This window comes from Convolutriloba macropyga, chromosome 12 (assembly GCF_964194025.1).
Source record: "Convolutriloba macropyga chromosome 12, txConMacr16.3, whole genome shotgun sequence".
NCBI classification, from domain to species: domain Eukaryota; kingdom Metazoa; phylum Xenacoelomorpha; order Acoela; family Convolutidae; genus Convolutriloba; species Convolutriloba macropyga.
The window spans coordinates 38,922,437-38,943,496 of record NC_134479.1 but is presented as its reverse complement, the minus strand read 5'-3'; the positions used below and the strand labels follow the sequence as shown (position 1 = coordinate 38,943,496).

The following is a 21,060-nucleotide window of genomic DNA, read 5'->3' as shown; positions in this document are numbered from 1 at the left end:
ACTGAAAACTTTGTAAATAGCAGAAAATCTATTAATTACACTGATAATTTGAAAGGTGGCTGCATTGCACTAATGATACAAATTGCACTAAGGTGAAGAAACAACAAATCATAAATAGTAATACAATTATTAAGACGACAAAGGGGATAAAAGAAAGGAAAATTATCAAATTATGCACACTGAATTTAAGAAAAAAGATACAAATAAGCATCAATCGGGGTGTCATTTGAAATCTATTAAAGACATTGAATGTTAAGAATTTGGCTGCAATACTAATTATGTCAAAAAGGATAAATTAGCTATATATCAATTAGTTTGAGCAATTTGCTGAATATTTATTATCAGAAAGGTAGGATTGAATGATTTTTGTTTATTGAATAGGGGTGGTTAAAAACATGGATGATGATACTATACACTAGGTTAATATAGCACACCAATATGGAAGAATCAGTACAGAACAACTAAATCTATTATAATTGATACAAATAAAAAAAGCACAAATAGTAAATCTTCTAAAGGTACCGTTCAATAAGCTGCCAAATTTCCTCCTTAACAAATATCACTTTCAAAACAAACTCATTATGTATTTTTTAAATTGATGGAATACTGCACTTTCAGTTATGATAAAATCAAGTTTTTCTGAATCTTTGGGTTGCCTGGTAGAAACTTGGCAGCTTAGTGAGCAACTTACCAAAGCTACGTTTAAATGAGGTGAAATGAAAAACTGACAATAATAAAATAGACGGAACTGTTTCCTTTGAAAACGACCAATTGTATCTGAAAGAACCTTTAACTGTTAGAGCTTATAAACTGAAACTATCATATATGCCATCCCAATATCAAAGTTGTCTAGTTTATTATTTTTTAAAAAGAAAATACTATTTTATGTAATTCCAATTTTTAGTTAGTGGAAAGAAAGTTTTTTCAAGTTTCCAAGGATAACAGTTCCACATTTGTACAACAATATTTGATAGATTTGAGACCAGAGCCAGGATAGATCAACACAACGAATACATTATGATGAGAGACATCAATATTCACCAAGCACTCGGCGATATCGGTTAGATGTTTACGAAAAAAATGCCAACTTATAATTGCAAATCAATCGTGAAATCAATTTGATTTCGGATTTTTCGATTTTGTATCAGCATTACTCATTGACGTGTCCTTCATTTGAGAACTAGAAACGTTGCTCGTTTCACTGCTAGTGCCTGCCAAATGATCAGCCAGTTCTTTTTGCATTCTTGCCAACAAAGCGTTTTGTTCATTCATGAAGGAATCGCTCTGGACGCCTGATAACCTCGACAAGTCCGAGTTGGGATACAACGGTGCCGATCCTCCAAACAGGGCGTTTGTGGGTTGCAAATCCACACCCGTCGCAGTTGCTCCTGGAATACCTCCACCGGCACATAAACTGGCTAAAGCTGCCAATTGAGCAGCTTCCAACCCTGCAGCCGATAGGTCGAAGCCTGGAATAGCAGCCGCGCTGTTTAAAGATGAACTTGAGCTGGTCGAAGACTGACTTGAAGGAAGAAACGGAACCGATGGTGGCATCATAAAAGGAAGCGATCCAAGTGATGCAGCGGTCAAGAGGTCATTTGGAGATAATTGCGGAATGTTAGGAAGCAAATTTGATGCTACAGGATTGACTGGCGATGCTGCTGTTGCGGGTGTCGCAGAATTAGAAATTGCTGCTGGTGGAGAGGAACGCTGTGACTTTGAATTTGAACTAGAACTTCCGCTAGTTCCAGTTCCTATGAGGGTACCAGATTTAGCAGGTGTCGATGGCGGGGTCGCAACTTTAGAGTTCCCTGGCGATGCAGAACCGCTTGCAACAGGCGACTTTGGGGAATGGAGGTCTGAAGCAGTATTTACAGCTTTTGGAGACATTTGACTGTTTGATTTATTTCCAGATCCACTACTGCTTGCGGAAAGCTTTGATGATGTATTCTCGACAGGTGCTGGTGTAGCACTGGCAGTACTGACAGGTTGAGACAGGGATCCAAGAAGAGAATCGGGACTCATGCCTGGAGGCAAGCTTCCACTTAGCAATGCCGACAGGCCAGCCAACTGCGCTGCTGAAGCGTCTTGACCTGAAGCTGCTCCTCCGAACGGGTTTAAACCGGGAATCGATGAAAACGGGTTCAGTGACTGAGCAAGCAGCGGGTTTAACGATACCGCCGCTAGACTTGCCAATTGATAATTCAAAGCAGCACTTTGGGCTGCTGCTGCAGCAATTGACGATGCTGATTTGTGGTCTGTTGTACTCTGAGATCCTGCAGGAAACATCGATAACATGGGATTGAAGAGCCCAAGCGATGCCAGGTCTGGAGTGATTGGAGGTAGATTCGGCAAGGATCCGAAAGGATTCATTGAGCTCCCACCCATGGATGAAAGACTACTAAGTAAAGCAGCTTGCGACAGAAGGTCGGCGGATGACAGATTGGCCGATTGTGCAGTTGATGAGGTAGAACCTGAGTTCTGATTATTTGCCACCGAGCTCGAAGCTGATTGGCTGACTGATCTCGCAGGCGAGTACAGCTGCTTTCCACTTTGCTTCAATTTCTTTGATTCTGGACTACCCCCAGGGTTCAAACCAGCAACTCGCTTCATTAAATCGGCTGGGAATCTCTTCTGAGCCTTCACGATAACCTCCCACTCAGGAGCAATGTCAAACGTGCTGTTCTTGTACAAGAAATCAACAACGTTGTTCAATATCGGAGCATCACTTCCTTCAATTTTAACACCTGATATTCTATCAACAACTGCAACGTGTTCTGTTCCGTTAATATTATCAACATCAAGTTTTGAGGGATCAATAATGATCGAAGCATGCTTCCTTTTGCGTTTAGAGCTACCAACACTTCGGCGTTTTAGGTCTGGGGTTTCCGATCCACCAGCAATAACAGATCCCTGATCCGAGATGTCCGCATCTTCTGCTCTCGAGTCCGGTGTCGACCTTTCACTGTTGGCGTACTTGGAGCTCACACTCGGAACGTTTATGCCTAGAGAACCTGCTCCTAGAAATAATACAAGTATATAAAATCAAAGCCATTTAACACAATATCAGATATATGATAGGAAACCTTAAAAAACCATCACATCCCAAATTAGAGAGAGAGAGAGAGAAATAGAGTTTATTCCTCTGACTTTAAATATAATTCCTAGTCACGGCAAGATTTTGCGTTCGAAAGATAAGCAGTTTCTGTAAAGATTTAAAACCAGTACTCGGAATAAAAAGTTGTACGAAATGACTACGATTTTATTTGACTTAAATACTTTTAAATTTGATTTGACTTAATTACCTGCTTTCATGGACAAATCCATAATGCCTCCGATGCCTCCTCCGCTTAGCGGCAAAGGCGATTCATTCTCCATAGCTGTACCTTGCTTCTCAAAAAGCTCTCTAAGTTTTGACAAACTTTTCTCATCAGCAATTGGATTCGGTGTCGCGCTGACATTATTGCTTTGCTTCCGGATATTTGCCGGCAAATGTACACCTGCATTGGACGCTTTTCCACGACGTCCTGGTTTGTTAAAAGAGCACACAGTAGAGCCATCACTGGCAACTCGGTTAGCCGACAACCCATCAATAATAGCATCAGTTGGCATGATCTGGACAACGGGCTGTTGTTTCGGCTGGTTAGTTTTATCCACCAGACGTTCCTGGAACTCTTCCGTTTCCTGCAATGCAGCTTGCTTGTCAAATGAAACCGGAGCGGGAGGTTGGTTCCATTTCATGTTCGGCCATCCTCCGTTCTCGATACAAGTACAAATCTTCTCCAACCTTGCAACCAGAACCCGATCTTTGGGCCACTGCACTAAGTACGCTACTCCAAGCATATCAGTTATGTTCACAGGTGCTGGCGAGGGAGCGCGCTCAATTTCAGTTTTAACTTCACTTTTCACTTCTGGTGAAATTTCAGTTTTGATCTCCTCAGTTAGATTGACCTTTTCAGACAAAGGTTCATTCATTTCTGTAGATCCGACATCATTCTCTTTCTTCTCTGAGTCGATCTTTGGTTCGTCTGAATTAGACATCGAAACTTCCGATTTCTCGTTATCTACTGAAACTGACGAAGTTTCAACATTTTGTTCAGTGGCAAGATTTTCATGAGTAGAGTTTGATACTGTTGTCAACGTTGCTTGAGAGTCAGTAATTTCGGTGTCTCTATCCCTTTTAAACTTGGCAACTTTTTCATCATGCTTTTGTTGCACGCTTTTCATGATCTCATCTTTGACATTCAAGAAACAAAGCGTCGGATCTTGCAATAAGTTGACTTCGCTTCTTAGGATTCCATGACTCGCAACTCCGATCATCAAGTCCCGGTCATGTTCTCCCGGAATCCACCATGAGGGCATATCCATTGCAGCCTGGCACAGTTTAATCCTCTCCTCAAATTCCGGATGATAAATTGCATCCAGTCTAATTCTCCGCATCAATTCGATTCTGTGCAGAGTTTTCCGGGCTCGATCTTCGGTGATCGGTTCGATTTGAGGAGCTGAGCTATCAACTTCGTCAAGAGGTTCAATTTTAATCCTGCAAACTTTCTCGCACATAGCCTTGAAAGCGTCACAATATTGCGTGAGAGCAGAATCTGACTTACGGTTCAAAGAAGCCAGCACTCTAAATTTGTCCCAAACAACGTTACCATCTTGTGTATATTGTAAACCGAAAGTCGATATGGTTTTGTAGAAATCATTTTCCTCGCGTTTCGCCCATTTTTCTTTCACTTCAGGTGGCGGCTTCGTAGCGTTGATAATGGCTAGTTTTTCAAGTCGATTCTTGCGCTTTTCAAGCATGAGTTTCTGTTTCTTGGACAATTTTTGAAGAGCGGCAATTAACTTTCTAAGTCTGTTATTTATGGCTGAAGTCGGTGGCCAATAAGTAGCCTCCTGTTCATCATTTTGGTCATTACTTTTCTCTTCAGAATTTTCAGGTTTCGAATCTTCGTTATCATTTTGCTTCACAGATGTTTCACTCGAAACTGCTTCTTGAGAAGAAATTTCACCATTTTCTGTGGTGCTTTCTGTTTCTACCGACGGTTCAACTTCTTGCTTTACACTGGTTGCATTATCACTTTCTCCATCTTGTCCTGTGTCCTTTTTCGCTTCATTTTCATCGCCGTCCATTTGACCTTCGGGTTTCATTTCCGCATTTTCAAGGTCATTCTCAAGTTCATCTTCATCCAACGTGTTATCTTGAATCTCGGTTTCCGATTCACCGACGATCGATAAAAAGCAAAGCGTGGGATCATTTCTGATCTTTGTAAACTGGTCGTATCCATGTTTATAAATACCGATAAACAAACATTTGTCGCATGTTTCGTCCCACCAATCGCAGGGTTTCACTATATCAATCGGCGGTACATGCAATGGTAGATCCTTGTAATTTACACCTGAATCAACTTTTTCAGCCAAGTCATCAATAACTTCATGACGAATGAAAAATAAAGTCCTGACGCGAATTAGTACTTTATTGCATTGATAGCGTACATGTTTTCGAAACGTTGGATCACACAAAACAGCTTCAAGGTTCTCAGTGTTTGACCAATGAGTTTGCTCTTCCGTTTTAGCTTCGGAGTTTGATCGATCCGATTTATTTCCACGCGCTGATTTCCGACCTCGTGGAGCAACGCTTGACTGAGCAGCATGAGATTTTAGGAATTCAATATTGTCATTATCAGGAGTTATCAGTTCTCTTATAAACCGCTGGATCTTCTCATCCCCTTGGTACCACTGCAATGCATAGGCCAAGATACACCGACACAAGTCTTCGACTAACTTTGTTGTCATATCACGCCTGAACTTGCACCCTTCAATAATTCTCAACCAATTGCCCCAGCCGTACGTTAACAGACCCTTCTCGCATTGGTAGAGATCGGATCTAACAAACTCTTGACCACCATCGGAGCTGTTATCGTCCGCGTTACCAGCGCCCTTTTTCTTGTGCTTCCTAGGAGCGCCTCGTTCGGTTTTACCATTACCACTCTCAGCAGAGCCACTAGCATCTGAGTCACTGTCGGACAGTCCATACATGTCATCGTTGACGTGACTGTACTCGAATCTAAATACAAAAGCATGAAATAAGCCGATTTCTTTTTTGGTAGGTATAAATTTCATCATTGTCACTCAATTGAATGATTCTCTTCTATAAAAGAAATCTTCAACATTAACACTCATTATGCTGATTTTACTTCATACAAAAACATACCCGGCAGATTGCCGGAAAATAGCCACCGTTGATTCCAATAAGCATGATTGGGATTGAAAGAATCGAGGATTTTGGAAAAAAAGATTTTTTGTACAAAAACATTTTTAAGTCTTATACTTCTGTATACTTCTGTTTCTTAGAGAGAGGCTACAGGGGCTACTATCAATACCAATAAGCATTAGAGATGGTAACTAAGACTTATAGGAACGATGTTCAAATAGCGGGCATCAAAAAAATTGGGCTTTATGGGTTTATCCCGTTTCTACTTCTGACTTCAATTTTTTATACTGACTATGTTCATTTTGAATTGCTTTGCTGAGCAACTGATGTTCAAAATCACTTTTAGCAGAATGAGAGAAGAGAGAAACTAGCCTCGAGAAGTCAAAAACACTTCACGCAAAATGTTCAAAAAGCGGCAAAATGAGGTAAAGCGAAACATTTTTTTATTCGACGAAGTAAAAAAACATAGCAGGACAAGTCCTGACGTACAATTCAAAGAATTTTCATTGACTAAACAAAAAACTAGACCTAGAAAGGACTATGAATGGATTGGAAAAACCCTTTAGAAAAATAATCCGATCCAAAAAATCGAAAAAACAGAAAAAATCAAAGCGAAAATGCCGCATGTGAACAAAAAACCACTAGCGAGAAAGCGAATTTTTGTTCAAACACCGTTTTCTCACTCTACTTTAAATTTAGAGCGAAAAAATTTCACGCCGCAAAACCACTCGCTTTTCGCTCCACTTCCTGTTTCGGCGTGACCAAAAATCACTACTCCAATTTGACTTCAAAAATCATGAAAATGTGTGAACAGATCTTAAAAAAAACATAGCCGGAAGAATTCCGCAAACGACTCGAAGTGAAAATCCATTTAAACGCCATCCAACTACTCATCAAACAAAACGTGCCCTCACTAATTTATGATTATTTTGAAACAAAGTCATGAAACAAAAAAGTAAAAACAATAAAATCAAATCTGTTAAAATATGATAAAAAATCTGATCAAATTTTGTTATAAATTGAGATCCCGAAAAAACTATCTCTGCCAAAATAACTTCATCAAAACAAATAGAACTTACATAAACCACTCATGTGAATTTTGAAAAAAACTTTAGGCTAAAAATATGAAAAAAAATATGAAAAATATTTCCTATCTCATATTTCATAAGAAAATATGAAAAAAAAACAACTTTCACTGAAAACTGGAAAAAGTTACTAATTTTTTTTTATATTTCAAAAACATATGAATCCAAAGAAAAATTCCCTTCAGCCAATAGGGTATCCAGATGCTCGCAAAACAATAGGCAAGTCATCGAAAAAACAGAAAAACGAAAAACTGCAAAAAATTAAGAAAAATAGTTCCGATTTTCGCCATTTTTTTTGTCATATTTGAAGAAAAAAATGATTCTTACCCACAAAACTGTAACCAATTGTTATCATAATGTTGCTCACGTAGAAGGGGTTTCTTCAATACCCATTTGAGCCAGTAAAACAAAATATTCGTCAAAAAAACGCAAAAATTAGCCCGAAAATCTCAAAAAGAGCGGTGTGAACAAAAACCACTCTCTTTTCGCTCCGCTCTTCACTTTTGTTCAGCACCAAAATCACTCTAAATTTTTTCACGCGTTTCATTTCCCGCTTCAAAAATCACTCCAATAAAATTGATTAAAAAAAGGACTTCTCCAATACTCCTCTTCGAGTCGTAATAAAAAAGACAGCGCCCCAATACAATTCAAATTCTTTGAATTGTAAAAAAATAGGAGCGCTATAATAGCCGGCTGAGAAGATGAGGGCGGCTATTAACAACCTGGACAAAAAACAGAATGACAAAACTCAAGAAAACAGTAAGTTGAGCCCCGGTGTAAAATATAGCCCGAACTTGTACAAAAATGGCATAATTTCTGTATTTTAACATTACAGTATTTTTGCTATGCTTCGCTGCAACATGAGCGTTTCGAAAGAAACAAAATTTGTCAGTTTACTTTTATCAGAATAAACGACAAACCTTCTCGTTTGTCTTCTTGTCCTCGGTTCCTCAATGATTCGGTCATCCTTCAGGGCTTGGTCGTAATCCACGTTAGCCTTCTGAGCCCATTTCTCCCAGAAGTTCGGGTCATTTAAGTCGATGTCATTGTTAGCATCATTTGAGGTGAAAGAGGCTTTGCTGAACGTTGATCCTATCTCTTCGCTTTCGATTTTGATCACCTAAAAGAGTGGTTAACATTCCAATCGTAAGTGTTCAGATTCCTATCCAATTCATTCGCATCGTGCATCAAACCATACAAGTATTCTCGATCAATGTTCTACCAATATCAAGGCATGTATCTTAGAAAATGAGGTGATTTGATGTATTCAAGAATGAAAAATACCTGAGTTCGTTTTTTGAGAATTTGATCAATATCTTCCTCGCAGAACTTCTGAGCCGCATCCTCGTCGTCCATAACTGCGCCGTATGCACCTTTCTTCAGCAGATCTTCAACCTGATCAGAAAAAAAGCTGAGTCCTATCGAGTCGTTAAAATCACTGCGAGTAAACAGAAAAGCTTCACATTGAGTTCAATGAGTGAAAAAAATCAGAAGAAACAACAAACAATCTTTATTCACTCTTCGTAGTGATCAGATGCAACGTCATATGTTGCTATTGACTAAGTAACTCATGACATTAACTGATATCTGGTACACACCTAGACGTATCAGTAATTTCATTCGTCATAACCCAATATTTTCTTAAAAAACGCTAGCTGGCACATTAGTTGATAACATATCTAAGAGTGTAAAGCCAACGTACTTTCGATTTCAATGACTTAAAGTATTCGAGTGAAAAGAACACTTGCCTCCTTTTTGGACATGGGGTTATTTGGGTTCCCAGAAGGTGCACCATCCGCCCCAATCGCAGCTTTTCTGCCACTCATAGTCTGAAGAACTGCTTTGTCCAGACCCAATTTCTGACTAGCTCGGTCAAACATTTCACGCTCGTAGGTGTTTCTGAAAAAAATGTGGGTGCTCAATTAGGTTTAGACTATCGGAAGAGAAGCCTATCAAAAACATACCTTGTGATCAACCTGTACACCTGAACATGTTTCCTCTGTCCAATTCTGTGACACCTAGCTTGTGCTTGCAGATCATTTTGAGGATTCCAGTCCGAATCATAAATAATAACAGTATCCGCTGCTGTCAAATTGATCCCTAAGCCACCAGCTTTTGTACACAAAAGGAATATAAACTTGTCAGAGCCAGGCTTGCTGTATCTGTCGATCGCAGCTTGCCTTTGTAACCCCCGAACACCTCCATCAATTCTTTCGAATGAGTAATTCCTCTGAGTTATGTAATCTTCAATTATATCCAAACATTTAACCATTTGGCTGAAGATCAAAACTCGGTGGTTGCTCTCTTTCAGTTTCGGAAGTAATTTGTCAATAAGGACAATTTTACCACAACTTTGAATCAACGCGTCTAGGTATCGATTGTCCACACCTTCCGGGTTGGTCGCGAACTCGTGCAAAATTTGCTCTTCGACGCCATTAAGTAAAAATGGATGGTTGCAACATTTTCTAAGTTCCATCATTGTGTTCATTAAATTTGGCAATGCTTTAGCACCTGACGAGGTGCTTTTGGCTATGTGAGAAAAGTTCTTTTCAATTATTGCACGGTACCAGGATTTCTGCACGTTTGTCAATTCGACCTCAATAATTGTCTCTTCTTTAGGAGCAATACTTCGTTCTACATCTTCTTTCAACCTTCTTAACATTAAAGGTTTCAAAATTGCTTGTAGTTTGTTCACCTGTTCTTCACTTTGCAATGTCCCGAATTCTTTAAGGAACTCCTGGTTATTGCAGAACTTATTCGGGTCAAGGAAGTTAAGTAAGGAAAAGAGTTCATCAACGTTATTTTGCAAGGGGGTTCCAGTGAGTAGAACTATATGATCCAAGTACAACATATTCAGACCGTCCATGAGTTTGCACTTCTTGTTTTTCAGTCGATGAGCTTCGTCAATAATACATACCTGCCACTCTATATCTTTAAACATGTCCATACAATCAGCTAACAGTACTTCATAAGTAGTAATCAAAGCCGTAAATTTGTATTTCTTCTTGTTCAAGTTACCAGTTTTGGGATCCTTGTGGAACATTTCATACTGCTGAATCATATTTCTGCTAGTTTGTGAACCATGATAGACGATACAATTTTGATCTGTCCAACCTTCGAACTCTCTCTGCCAGTTACAAATGGTCGAAAGCGGAGCGATAACCAAAAATGGACCATGGATACCAGTTCTGAAGACCATTTCAAGAAAGGTCGCTGATTGAACAGTTTTACCCAATCCCATCTCGTCTGCCAAGATACAGTTTTGATGTTTATAGTAGCAGTAAAGCAGCCAATTAATGCCCTCCAGTTGGTAGTCTCGAAGCTCGTTGTTGTTCTTGAAAACTGGCATTTCTTCGAGTTTCTTCCACTCCTTGAATGTCGGACGCGTTTTGCGAGATGCTTGCCGTTGTACCTCAATCTAAACAAGAAATTAATGCAATAAAACAAAATAAAACAATTACAAAAATAAAATGGAAGCCGTCATCTCCAATTGCTCCTATTACTAATCTAAGTGGTTCTCAAAGACAAACTTGTCGCACATCATAAGAGCCAATTCAGTCAAGAACACAGCTCGAACAATTATCTCAAGTTTCTGTTTTCAAAATTGCTCGTGCTTTTCAAATGACAAGCAAGATCACACATACCTGTTTGGGATCATTGACCTTGAAGAAATGTTGGATCTTCTGCACATCTATGTCTTCCTCCAACTCCCACGTACTTTCCTCGTACGGTAACGAGCACCACTTCACCAAGAAATGCCTCTTAGGCTGTCCCGTAACGCTGTCAACTGAATCGCCATCCTCTTGAGGTGCCAGCATGCAATCGAGAACTCGGTCAACTTCTGTGAAGTCTGGATTGAACGGTTCCTCCTCCGTACAATCTTCGACTCTGCCAGACCCACTGTTTTCCAGCTGTTTCTGATAAAAAAGGATATTGCTTACTTAAAACGCGTCAAGTCAGTATAAAAAAATCGTTCAGTCAAATCCTATATTGAGGGGCTAAAAATCGAAACTAACCTAATTTTGGCTTGAGCTAACTAATCAAGAGCAACTCCGAAATAACAAGGCAAGCACTGGATAACTTTTGCTTGAAATCTAACTTTTGACCAGCTTCAAAAATCGAGCATGTTTACCAGTGATTAAACCAAACAGAAAAAAATGACAAACATAAAATTGACAAACAGAAAAAAATTGACAAACAGAAAACTATTTTTACATAGTTTCAGAATTATCAAAACAGAATTTGAACTGTAAATTCACCGGTTGTTAAGGTAAAGAAAACGAATAACTAAAACACAAATAGTCGAAAAAAAAACAAAACACAAAATGGGCAATTCACGAATATCTTTTCGGACACAAACGACAAGCATAAGCGAAAACATAAGCATGAGCTAACATAGCCGGCAGATTGCCGGAATCGCTGCGAAAGAATAGACTTGCGTGCTGTATAATACAGATAGAAACAGATACAGATCTAAATTGAAAAAAAAAATCGACGTCGACGCCGTTCAAAAAGCTATGTAAAAAACATTCAGCGATAAATTAATAAAGCTTGTTGAAATACATTCCACAGAAGCCTATTATTAGAAGCCTAAACTAATTCAAATTAAACTTAAGCTTTAAAGTGCAAAATTCATCTTATTGAGTGAGGTAAGTCACGTATGATCAAAATCTAATAACGCAAATAACCCAAAAACTTTCGCTAAAGCGAGTGAGAAATGACGTCACGCGCGCAAACGCTGTTAGTGAGAGGAAAAACTCATTCAAAAAATTTGACTTTTTCAGCTTTGATGTATGAACAAATGTAAAACGAAAAAGAGCGTCAGACGACGAAACAAAAACATAGCAGGACAAGTCCTGACGTACAATTCAAAGAATTTTCATTGACTAAACAAAAAACTAGACCTAGAAAGGACTATGAGTGACTTGGAAAAACCATTTCTACAAAATCAGATCAAAAATTTTTAAAAAAGCAGAAAATCAATGTAAAAATGCAGCATGTGTACAAAAAACCATTAGCGAGAAATGGAAATTTGGTTCAAACAAAAAACTAGGCCTGGAATGAGCTATCAACGGATAGTGGAAACGCTTTAGAAAAAAATCCGATCCAAAACATCGAAAAAACAGTAAAAATCAGTGAAATTGCCGCATGTGAACAAAAAACACTACCGAGAAAGCGAATTTTTGTTCAAACACCGTATTCTCACTCTACTTTAAAAATAGAGCAAAAAATTCATGCCGCAAAATCACTCACTTTTTCGCTCCACTTCCTGTTTCGGCGCGACCAAAATCACTACTTCGATTTGACTTCAGAAATCATGAAAATGTGTGAACAGATCTTGAAAAGACAGCGCCCCAATACAATTCAAATTCTTTGATATGTAAAAAAAACCAAGAGCACAGCAATATAGCTCCGCTCAGCTTACAGCTTCGCAGCTATAAAAAAGGACAGGAAAAATGCAGAACTACAAAAAGGTGCTTAAAATCTTAGAAAATACTTTCAAAATAACTTCCGTAAAGCCGACATCTATTCATTACCACAGATCTGAGTTAAAAAGTTTTAAAATAAGTTGTCACCTTACACTAAAAGAACTTGAATTTTCAAACATGTTCAAAATTCTATCTGGGTCATCAAACAATTAATCACCAACCACACTTTCAGCCTGAAAAATGTTTTCTTGCTCACTTAAAGTGAAAAAAAAACACGAAAAAAACTTAAAAATTTTAAATCTTGAACAAATATTAAAAGGTTTCTTTGGCCTAAAGAATTGAAAAAAAACGGAAAAAGGACAATTTCTAAAAGTTAGGAAAAATTATCAAAACTGCGTTGACTCTAGTGCAAAAGTTGGCATAAACAACACAAAAAAACCAAATACATGATCATAAAAAAGACATTTCACACAACGTTATAGCCATATAAACTGAGATCAACCTTTAAAATAACCAAATTGACAACAAAATTAAATAAATCTGAAAATAATCAAAATGCCTTACAAGTGAAATAGCCTTGAAATGATCTAGCAGTTTCATTCTCGATTTCGATTTTATAAGTGAACGCAATAGTCATGCTTTCAAGCAGTCAATTTACTCAATGAAGTAACTCAAGCATCCTCAAAAAACACGAGACCTTATATACACAAAGCAGTAACAAATGACGTCAAATAAATTCAGAAGCCAGACTATGAGTTTATGAAGTGTGATCAAACAATGAAACCAATAATTGTCTCTATTATCGCTTTGATCTATTAATTAACAAATGGTGACCGTACAAAAAGCATACAAGCATTTAAATCGGTTAAGCGAAAAATTTACATCAACAACCATTACTTCAAAAGCGCCTTGCTCATTCAAAATTCAGGATGAAACAAACCAAAGACAAAATATTCTGAAAAACCGAGCTTAAAATAGAAAAATAGTTACCACTCAATAACATAGCCGGCAGATTGCCGGAAAATAGCCGCGATAGACGCTTGGGGCCTTCCATGAATTGAAACAACTAAAGAGATTAGATAGACAGATCGATCACCAGTCCTTTAATAGACTACTAGACTTTTTGGGTTAGCTGTGGACTGTCATTTTTATGAGACACATAAGCTCTATAAGGAGAAAGCCCTAAAAGTTTTTTCAAAATTAGGATCTTTTCCGTTTGTGCCCCCTCAGCTTAGTGGGCGCATATTATTATGCACGTGCAATAGTTTTTACATAATGACTTACTATGTAATGGCACGTGCTCTGTAACTGGGAGGCGCATAACGTATTGAGGGCACAAACGGAGAAGATCCCAAAATTAATATTCGAAATCAAAAACTCAAGACTCTAATAATCAAGAATTAGGGCATACATGTTTGGCACTACTTAGATGCACACTATTGACCTTTAACAAGTAAATGTTCATCAAAACTTTTCATAAAATGTTCAAAAAAGAGTTCAACTAAAAAAATAAGATAGACAGATTGAACACCAGACCTTTAATAGACCACTTGGTTAGATTCGAAATGTTTTTATGAGACACATACGTTCTATATGGAAAAAGTCCTAAAGGAGCTTTTTCGAAATTCATAATCAAAATCAAAAATAATACCCAAGAACTGAGGCATATACGTTTGGCACTACTTAGATGCACACTATTGACATTTAACTAGTAAACTATCAAAAAATTTAAAGTTCATAAGGCCAGTTCAGAAGTCATTTTTTGAGTGAGGTAAGTCACGCAATTGACCTAAAAGCAGAACAAATGACGTCATGCACACAAATTTTAAATGCAAAGCAGTAGAAATCACTGAAAATGAAAAAGTCAATTGCAAGAAGTCAGGTCGCAAGAACCATCGACGGAGACGACGAATTAAAAAAAACCACGATGTCCCAATTATAGCCGCTATCGCTACGCGGCTATTAAACAAAATTCACTTTGTTGGAGAGCGAAATTCAATTTGAGAGAGGCAAGCCAGTGACAAGCAATTATTTAACCGAATTAGCAAGAAAATTGCTCCAATAAGTTGACGTCACGCGTGCAACGAAGTCGAAAAATAGCACCAAATCAAGTCCGCTGAATTACATTACAATTCAAGATATTAAGAAACTGCAGACAAAACTTTCCTCTCATTTCAGCAACTAAGACCGAAAACCTATGCCGGAATGCGGAAAAACCACAATAATTGCCAAAAAAAATTGTTCAAGATCAACCATAAAAGAACCAGTTCAATCAAATTCAGATTTACAAAGAACAGATACAACGGATACAGTTAAAATTGAATTTTTCGCCTGCATCTAGAATTCTTTGATTGTCCGATAGATTAATTGTTTAACATCTGCAATTTTTTCTTACCAAAATATTTGATGAAACCAACCGGAAATTTTATAAACCAACGTATAAACGACGAAATCTTTTCACTAAGACTTGCAAATACAGGTTTTGACGTACATGCTACCAATTTAATATTTGAGAATTATTTGAGTAAAAGAACGCAAAAGGATTTCCTAATCGGAATTCAATCAGATTGGATAACATTGAAATGAGGATTCCACAAGGTACTATTTAGGTCCTCTGTTATTTAACATTTACATTAACAATTTAGCAAAGATTGTAGATGAAGATTGTACGGTGCTCCAGTATGCACTCGACACTTTTCTTTTTTACATCCAACATTAAAGAAATTTCGTCAAAAACAAAACCTAATCATAAAATCTACAAAATTATTGATTTCTAAGTCACAGTTAATGGTGGACAAGCAAAATACAGAGTAGATAGTATTCAACACCAGGAAGAAGTTGCCAAATACCGTTTTGAACGTCAACAACATTCGGATGTCATTTCGTAGCTAACGAATTAAGCTAATCTAAGTAATGAGCGTTAATGACCGGTCCTTACGGGTATTTGGTCTTCGAATTCATTTGCGGCTTTAACTGCTATTACATTAATAATATCACTTCGCTGAGCACTTGCTCTTTAAATGATATTTGATCAGAATCATAGGAGAAATTTGCCCGAGACACTCAAAACATTTTCAAGAAAAATTTTGCCAAGTCGCGATATCAATAGGCGAAGTCACAAAAATGCGTAATCATATGCCGAATAGCTGACGCGGATATAAAATAAGATCAACCCTGTAACAGCTTGGATCAGCTACCATTACCACAGCTATTCATGAACATTTGGCACACTTACCAGCTTGAATCTCTTCAGCTTGAGGGGAAATCTTTTATCTTTCATAGTCAATGCTTCTTCAGTTGCCCATTCACAATGCAAATGCGAGAGTCCTTTAAATTTCACAAAATATTCTGTGACTATTATGGGTGGACTTGTATGAGACGACGATTTGTGAGAACCTTTCTCCGATTTTGTTGGACTTCCAAGTGTGGTAATAGTTGATTTTGATGTTGGACTCGGCATCTCGATTGCAAGTTGAGCTGATTGTTTCGCAGAACTGTTTTCCGAAGTATCCTTTGAGGTCTCGGTAGGTTCTTGATTGTCTGCAGACGATGTGAGTGCTTCCGTCGTTGTTGGTTCTTCAGTTGATGAGGTCTTGCACAACGGTTCGTTCAATGACGTAATTGTTGGCGACGTCTCAGTCGTGACTGTCGTTTCTGGTTTCTCTTCAGTGGCTACTTGATCTGATTTCGTTTCATCTTTTGGCAAATCCATTGTTGGTTCAGCTTTATCTGTACTGCTAGGTGCACTTCGTTCAACTGGCAGGTCAGTTTTCACTTTCACTGCTTCAGCCGGTGACTAAAGCAGAACACAAAAATTCAGCTGTAAAAATTGTCTATAGCAATCAAAAACAAGCTCGAACTTAAGAAGCTTCTAATATTAAAAATTATCATATATAGCCAATTAATGAAACATGGAAAATACTCACGTTCTGTTCTTTTGTGATTGTCCTAACTCGAGAGATCAAAATCTTTTCCACCACACAAGTGTCAGTTTCCACCTGAGCCGGAATCAACAATTGAGCTTCCGCTTGTTGTTTGCTCTTAGACGCAGAGCTGGGTGACATGAAGTTGGAACTAGTTCCTGCCGAGGTACCCTGACTGGAACTGTCTTCGGTTCCAGCCACAGTTGAGCAGCTGCTTGATTCTACAAGGTCAGCTGCTGATCCTAGAATGTAAATTAAAATAAAATTTTAAATTTCTCCATTCTCTTGGTCAATTTTCAATTTTTGTTCAAGCATGCCTATTTTCATAAGCACAGCTATCCGCTATCATGTGGCTGAGAACATCTTTAGATAATTCTGATAGAACCTACCACACCTCGAAAATTTTCATTTCAAGGCATAGACATGGCTTAGTAATGCATTAACTCGTAATACATATATGTACGTTTCTACGAATATCTCACAGTGAAGAAATGGAAACCGTCTACTTATCCCTTGATCGTTACATACCTTATGGAGTAAATAAAAATATTGAAATCACTAACCCTCAGTTGAGGCTGTGTTGGTTGACTGCTCAATTATTGCACTATTGATAGAACTTTCTAGAATGTCTGCAGGCAGCGTCTCATCATCATCATCACTTCCCGCTCCCAGCGCGTAGTCGATCAAGTCATCAGCAATGTAATTCTTCCTTGCACGGGCTAAAAATTGTTGAGCATTGGAATCTATTTACAGTCCTCATCAAAATGCAACACTTACAAAAATATTTTTATAAAAAATATATTGGTCATTAACTGGTCAATGCTAAAAAAAATTTAGATAAAAACTTTGCAATAGTTTTAATTTATTAAAACGAAATATTTTTTTTTGTTTTGAGAATCATTCATAAGTTCATGTCATTTATCAAAAGATACACCGATTGCTGAGTAACTTATTGATGTAGCAAAAAATTAGTTCAGATTCAGAACCGTTGCACGCGTATATGCAAGTGTTTATTGACTAAGGTTTACGCTGAGATTTCCTAAAAACTGAACCGGAAACTAACCGCTACTTCTTTCGGATCTCCGCTTTTCCATAAATTCTTCCGGGGGTAGATTCAACTCCTCAGGAGGTAACATAATTTCGTCATCACTCGAGTTGAACCTCTTTCGCTTCTTCTTGCTATTGCCAATCTTTGTAGTAAGTCTTCTCGGTTTTTTAACTGACTGAGAAACATCAGAGGGACTTGGCAATTCTACTGTAGTTTCTGCATTGCTATTGTTAGTTGAGGTATCTACCGACGTTGCGATCATTTCAAGTGAGGCTAACTCAACGCTACTCACATCAATTCCCTCTGCTTCGTTGTGATCTTTATCTTTGGCCTTTTTACCCACTCTTCTCGGTTTCTTGGGACTTTCGCCTCGCTTTTTGCCTCTCTTGGTAGTCGGAACAGCACTGTCACATTGAGAACTCGATGGCTCTTCCGCAGGGCTGTCAACGTTAGAGGCGTTAAATTCATTGCACGATAGAATTTCATTAGAACTGCTAACTGGTTCTCCGAGTTCCGACGTTGTCGAATCGGGAATGGCCTTTTCTGTGTCTTTACGGCGTTTCTTCACACGTTTGCCTTCGGCTGAAGAACTGTTTTTACCGTTTGCGGATTTTTTACCCCCTCGAGGCGAGGGTGTTTGATGACGCGGTGGCGGCAGTGGACCAGCTGGCGCCAAAGGCGGGTATCCCGGTGGAGTTGCATGCTGTGCTGGCCACTGTGCCTGTTGCGGCAACGGTGCGGGTGCGCCATTCATTGGTTGCATCCCCGCTGGAGCTCCACCTGGCATACCCCAGTGCATTTGAGGATACATGCCAGGCTGCCCAGTAGTCGGCGGCATATGTTGAGTGCCCGGAGGAATTGGCTGCATGTAAGGGTTCTGGCCTGGGTTCATCGGATATTCGGGTCTGTACTGCCCCGGCATATGATGCCCTGGAACTGGCATGGGCTGTGGGTGCATCCCTGGACGAATTGATGACATACCTGGCGGCGGAATAGCATGAGGGCGGACAGGATAAGGTTGGGGTCCTTGCATCGGTGCGTAATGCGCTGGACCACTAGTTGGTACTGCAGATTGCTGACTGAAAGATGGTAACGCCATTTCCGTTTTCTCGGATTTGCTGGTAATGGAATGCGACGTCAACGTTGAGAACACTTTTGGTTCATCTTCGCTTTCACTCGGTTGCGAAGCATTGTCAACTGAACTGCCTGAAGGACTTGCACTTTCTTGTTGCTGAAGCTTAGGAGAGGTTACGGATGTCGATGGCATTTCGAAACCCAATTTTGACTGACTTTCAGCACTAGCGGGGTGCATTTCTGAGGTTGCTGTTACGTGCTTCTGAATCAAACTTTCACAGGGTTCAAAACTGGGCGCTTGCGGTACTGGAACCTCCTCTTTCCTGGCGATAGGTGACAATTGTTCTCGAGCTGTTGACGATTGTTGTGGAGACGGTGAACTTAGTTGACTAGAAACTACAGGTTGATATACCGATATCGGAGGTAGCGGGTTAGAATTCCCATGAACGTTGACCATTTGTTTGTTGTCAACAATCGGTGGCATGGGAGGCTGCAACGTCTGTTCATTATGTTGAACGGAGGTGGCTACACTAGCTGTAGCGCCTGTTACACCCGAATCAGGGCTATTTTCGTCTTTTGATTTGAAAGCGCTTTGTACAAAACTGGAAACTAAGGATGTAGCTTGTGGTGAATAAGTTATAGGTTTCGCATTATCTAGAGCAGCGTCAATACTTGAGTTAACTTGAGTAACATCTAAATCACTGCTTTTTGCTACTGGTTGTTTTGGCGATTCAAGTTTGCTATTCGACGCGCTTCTTGGAGATGCCGGTCTTATACTTTGGATCTGATCAGGGGAGGCTCTGGGAGCTACTGATGACGGAGTGCTAAAGGCTGGTCGAACTGGAGTCTGAACTACTGGTTGTGGGGGCTGAACCTGTGAGACCGGAAGCGCTACACTAGATTGAGGTCTGACTATTTGCTGTTGCTGTGGAGTGTGAGGTTGCTGGGACGCTTGATTCATTGCACTGTGTTGAGTTTGAGGTTGGTATCCTGATTGTGGTTGCGGCATTTGGTACCCTCCCGCGCTTGCACTCGGATGCTGAGCAGGGTACTGGGGAGCTTGAGGGTACCCGTTATGAGATCCCGGAGTTCCTTGAACTTGATTGGGATCCATTTGATAGTTTTGTGCGTAGTAAGGATATCCCATAGTTTGGGCACCACCTGGTTGCTGCTTGTTATCGTATACATTATACCCGGCAGGTTGATTAGGGTTCTGATAGTAATGCCCACCTGGAGGTGTCTGTGGTACTTGTTGTGGCATAGCAGGACGATTCGGATATCCAACCGGCGTTCTTGGGTAACCCATTCGCATGTAATTTGGATCTGAAGGATTCGGGTAACGTGCTGGTGATTGAGGATAACCAGGGGCAACCTGGCCAGGCTGGGAACCCATCGCAAGGTATTCCTTTTTACCCTCGAGATACGATATCCGAGTCTGGAAATCACGGATCTTTGCCGCTAAATCTGTGGAGGGCGGCATCACATACATCCTAGCAACTTCTGCTTTGTAGTATTCTATCTCACTGTGAAGCTGTGCCAAGTACTGAGGATTCACGGGTCCCTGTTGTGACGTCATTGGGTAACTGGGCTGCTGAGGATGTGGGGGTTGTTGCACGTAACCGGCAGGATTTTGCTGATCAACAGAAGGTGCAGGGTATCCGTATGCTGCCTGCGGACCCATTGGATACCTTGAACAGAAACCCAATCACAGCTTAGACAACCAAATATTACATTATTATCAAAACTCTTTCCCCAGATTCCATCAATTTTACATACAAAAATTAACATTTCACAAAAACCACGAAGGAAATGTGCATAATCTCCATATAATTATACACTAAGCTTTATCTGATTTTAACAACTAACTAATTTATATTTTATTGAAAGATTATCAAATCCAAAGTCACATACTATGGGGATGAAGAAACTTTTCATGGATATGCAGATTCTATGCGAATGATCGTTACAATAAAAGACAGCTAAAAAAAGTTCCATAAAAACACCTGTTCCGAACCTTGGCTGCGGTTGTCCAGGCATCATCCCGTTATAGTACCCATTGGAACCCCCTGGCGACTGCTGATAGTAGCCATTATAAGCTGAGCCTGCCTGAGGACTGTTGGGATCCATGCTTGGGTAGCCAGCTGGGTTTGTCGGGGCTAATGAGGGTGCCGCGGAAGGGGCAGCCGCGGGTCCTTGGAACGAGTCAAGATTCGTGTACTTTCTAGAAGGTTCTGCGTCTAAGTCTGTGTACTTGGGGGTTTCGTCCATAACTACATATTAATCTGAA

At 39.5% G+C, this 21,060-nt stretch overlaps 1 protein-coding gene across 1 annotated transcript; it reads right to left on the bottom strand.

Annotated features, from left to right (window-relative positions):
• Nucleotides 1–860: 860 nt before the first annotated feature.
• LOC142350631 (uncharacterized) lies at nucleotides 861–21,051 on the bottom strand. Its single transcript, XM_075402536.1, has 12 exons — nucleotides 20,788–21,051; nucleotides 17,715–20,461; nucleotides 17,215–17,370; nucleotides 16,655–16,893; nucleotides 15,964–16,524; nucleotides 10,944–11,216; nucleotides 9,264–10,717; nucleotides 9,048–9,198; nucleotides 8,584–8,694; nucleotides 8,220–8,419; nucleotides 3,306–6,067; nucleotides 861–3,020 (listed from the first exon to the last, which is right to left on the bottom strand). The coding sequence occupies exons 1-12, from the start codon at nucleotides 21,039–21,041 to the stop codon at nucleotides 1,114–1,116; spliced, it is 10,815 nt and encodes a 3,604-aa protein (XP_075258651.1). The 5' UTR covers nucleotides 21,042–21,051; the 3' UTR covers nucleotides 861–1,113.
• Between the last annotated feature and the right edge of the window lie 9 nt (nucleotides 21,052–21,060).

Excerpts from the sequence above, each read along its gene's own strand:
- LOC142350631 (XM_075402536.1), bottom strand. The coding sequence starts at position 21,041 with ATGGACGAAACCCCCAAGTACACAGACTTAGACGCAGAACCTTCTAGA. Across the intron at positions 8,420-8,583 it reads TTCTCAAAAAACGAACTCAG|GTGATCAAAATCGAAAGCGA; the intron begins GTATTTTTCATT and ends CCACTCTTTTAG. Across the intron at positions 6,068-8,219 it reads ACAAGAAGACAAACGAGAAG|ATTCGAGTACAGTCACGTCA; the intron begins GTTTGTCGTTTA and ends TTTTGTATTTAG.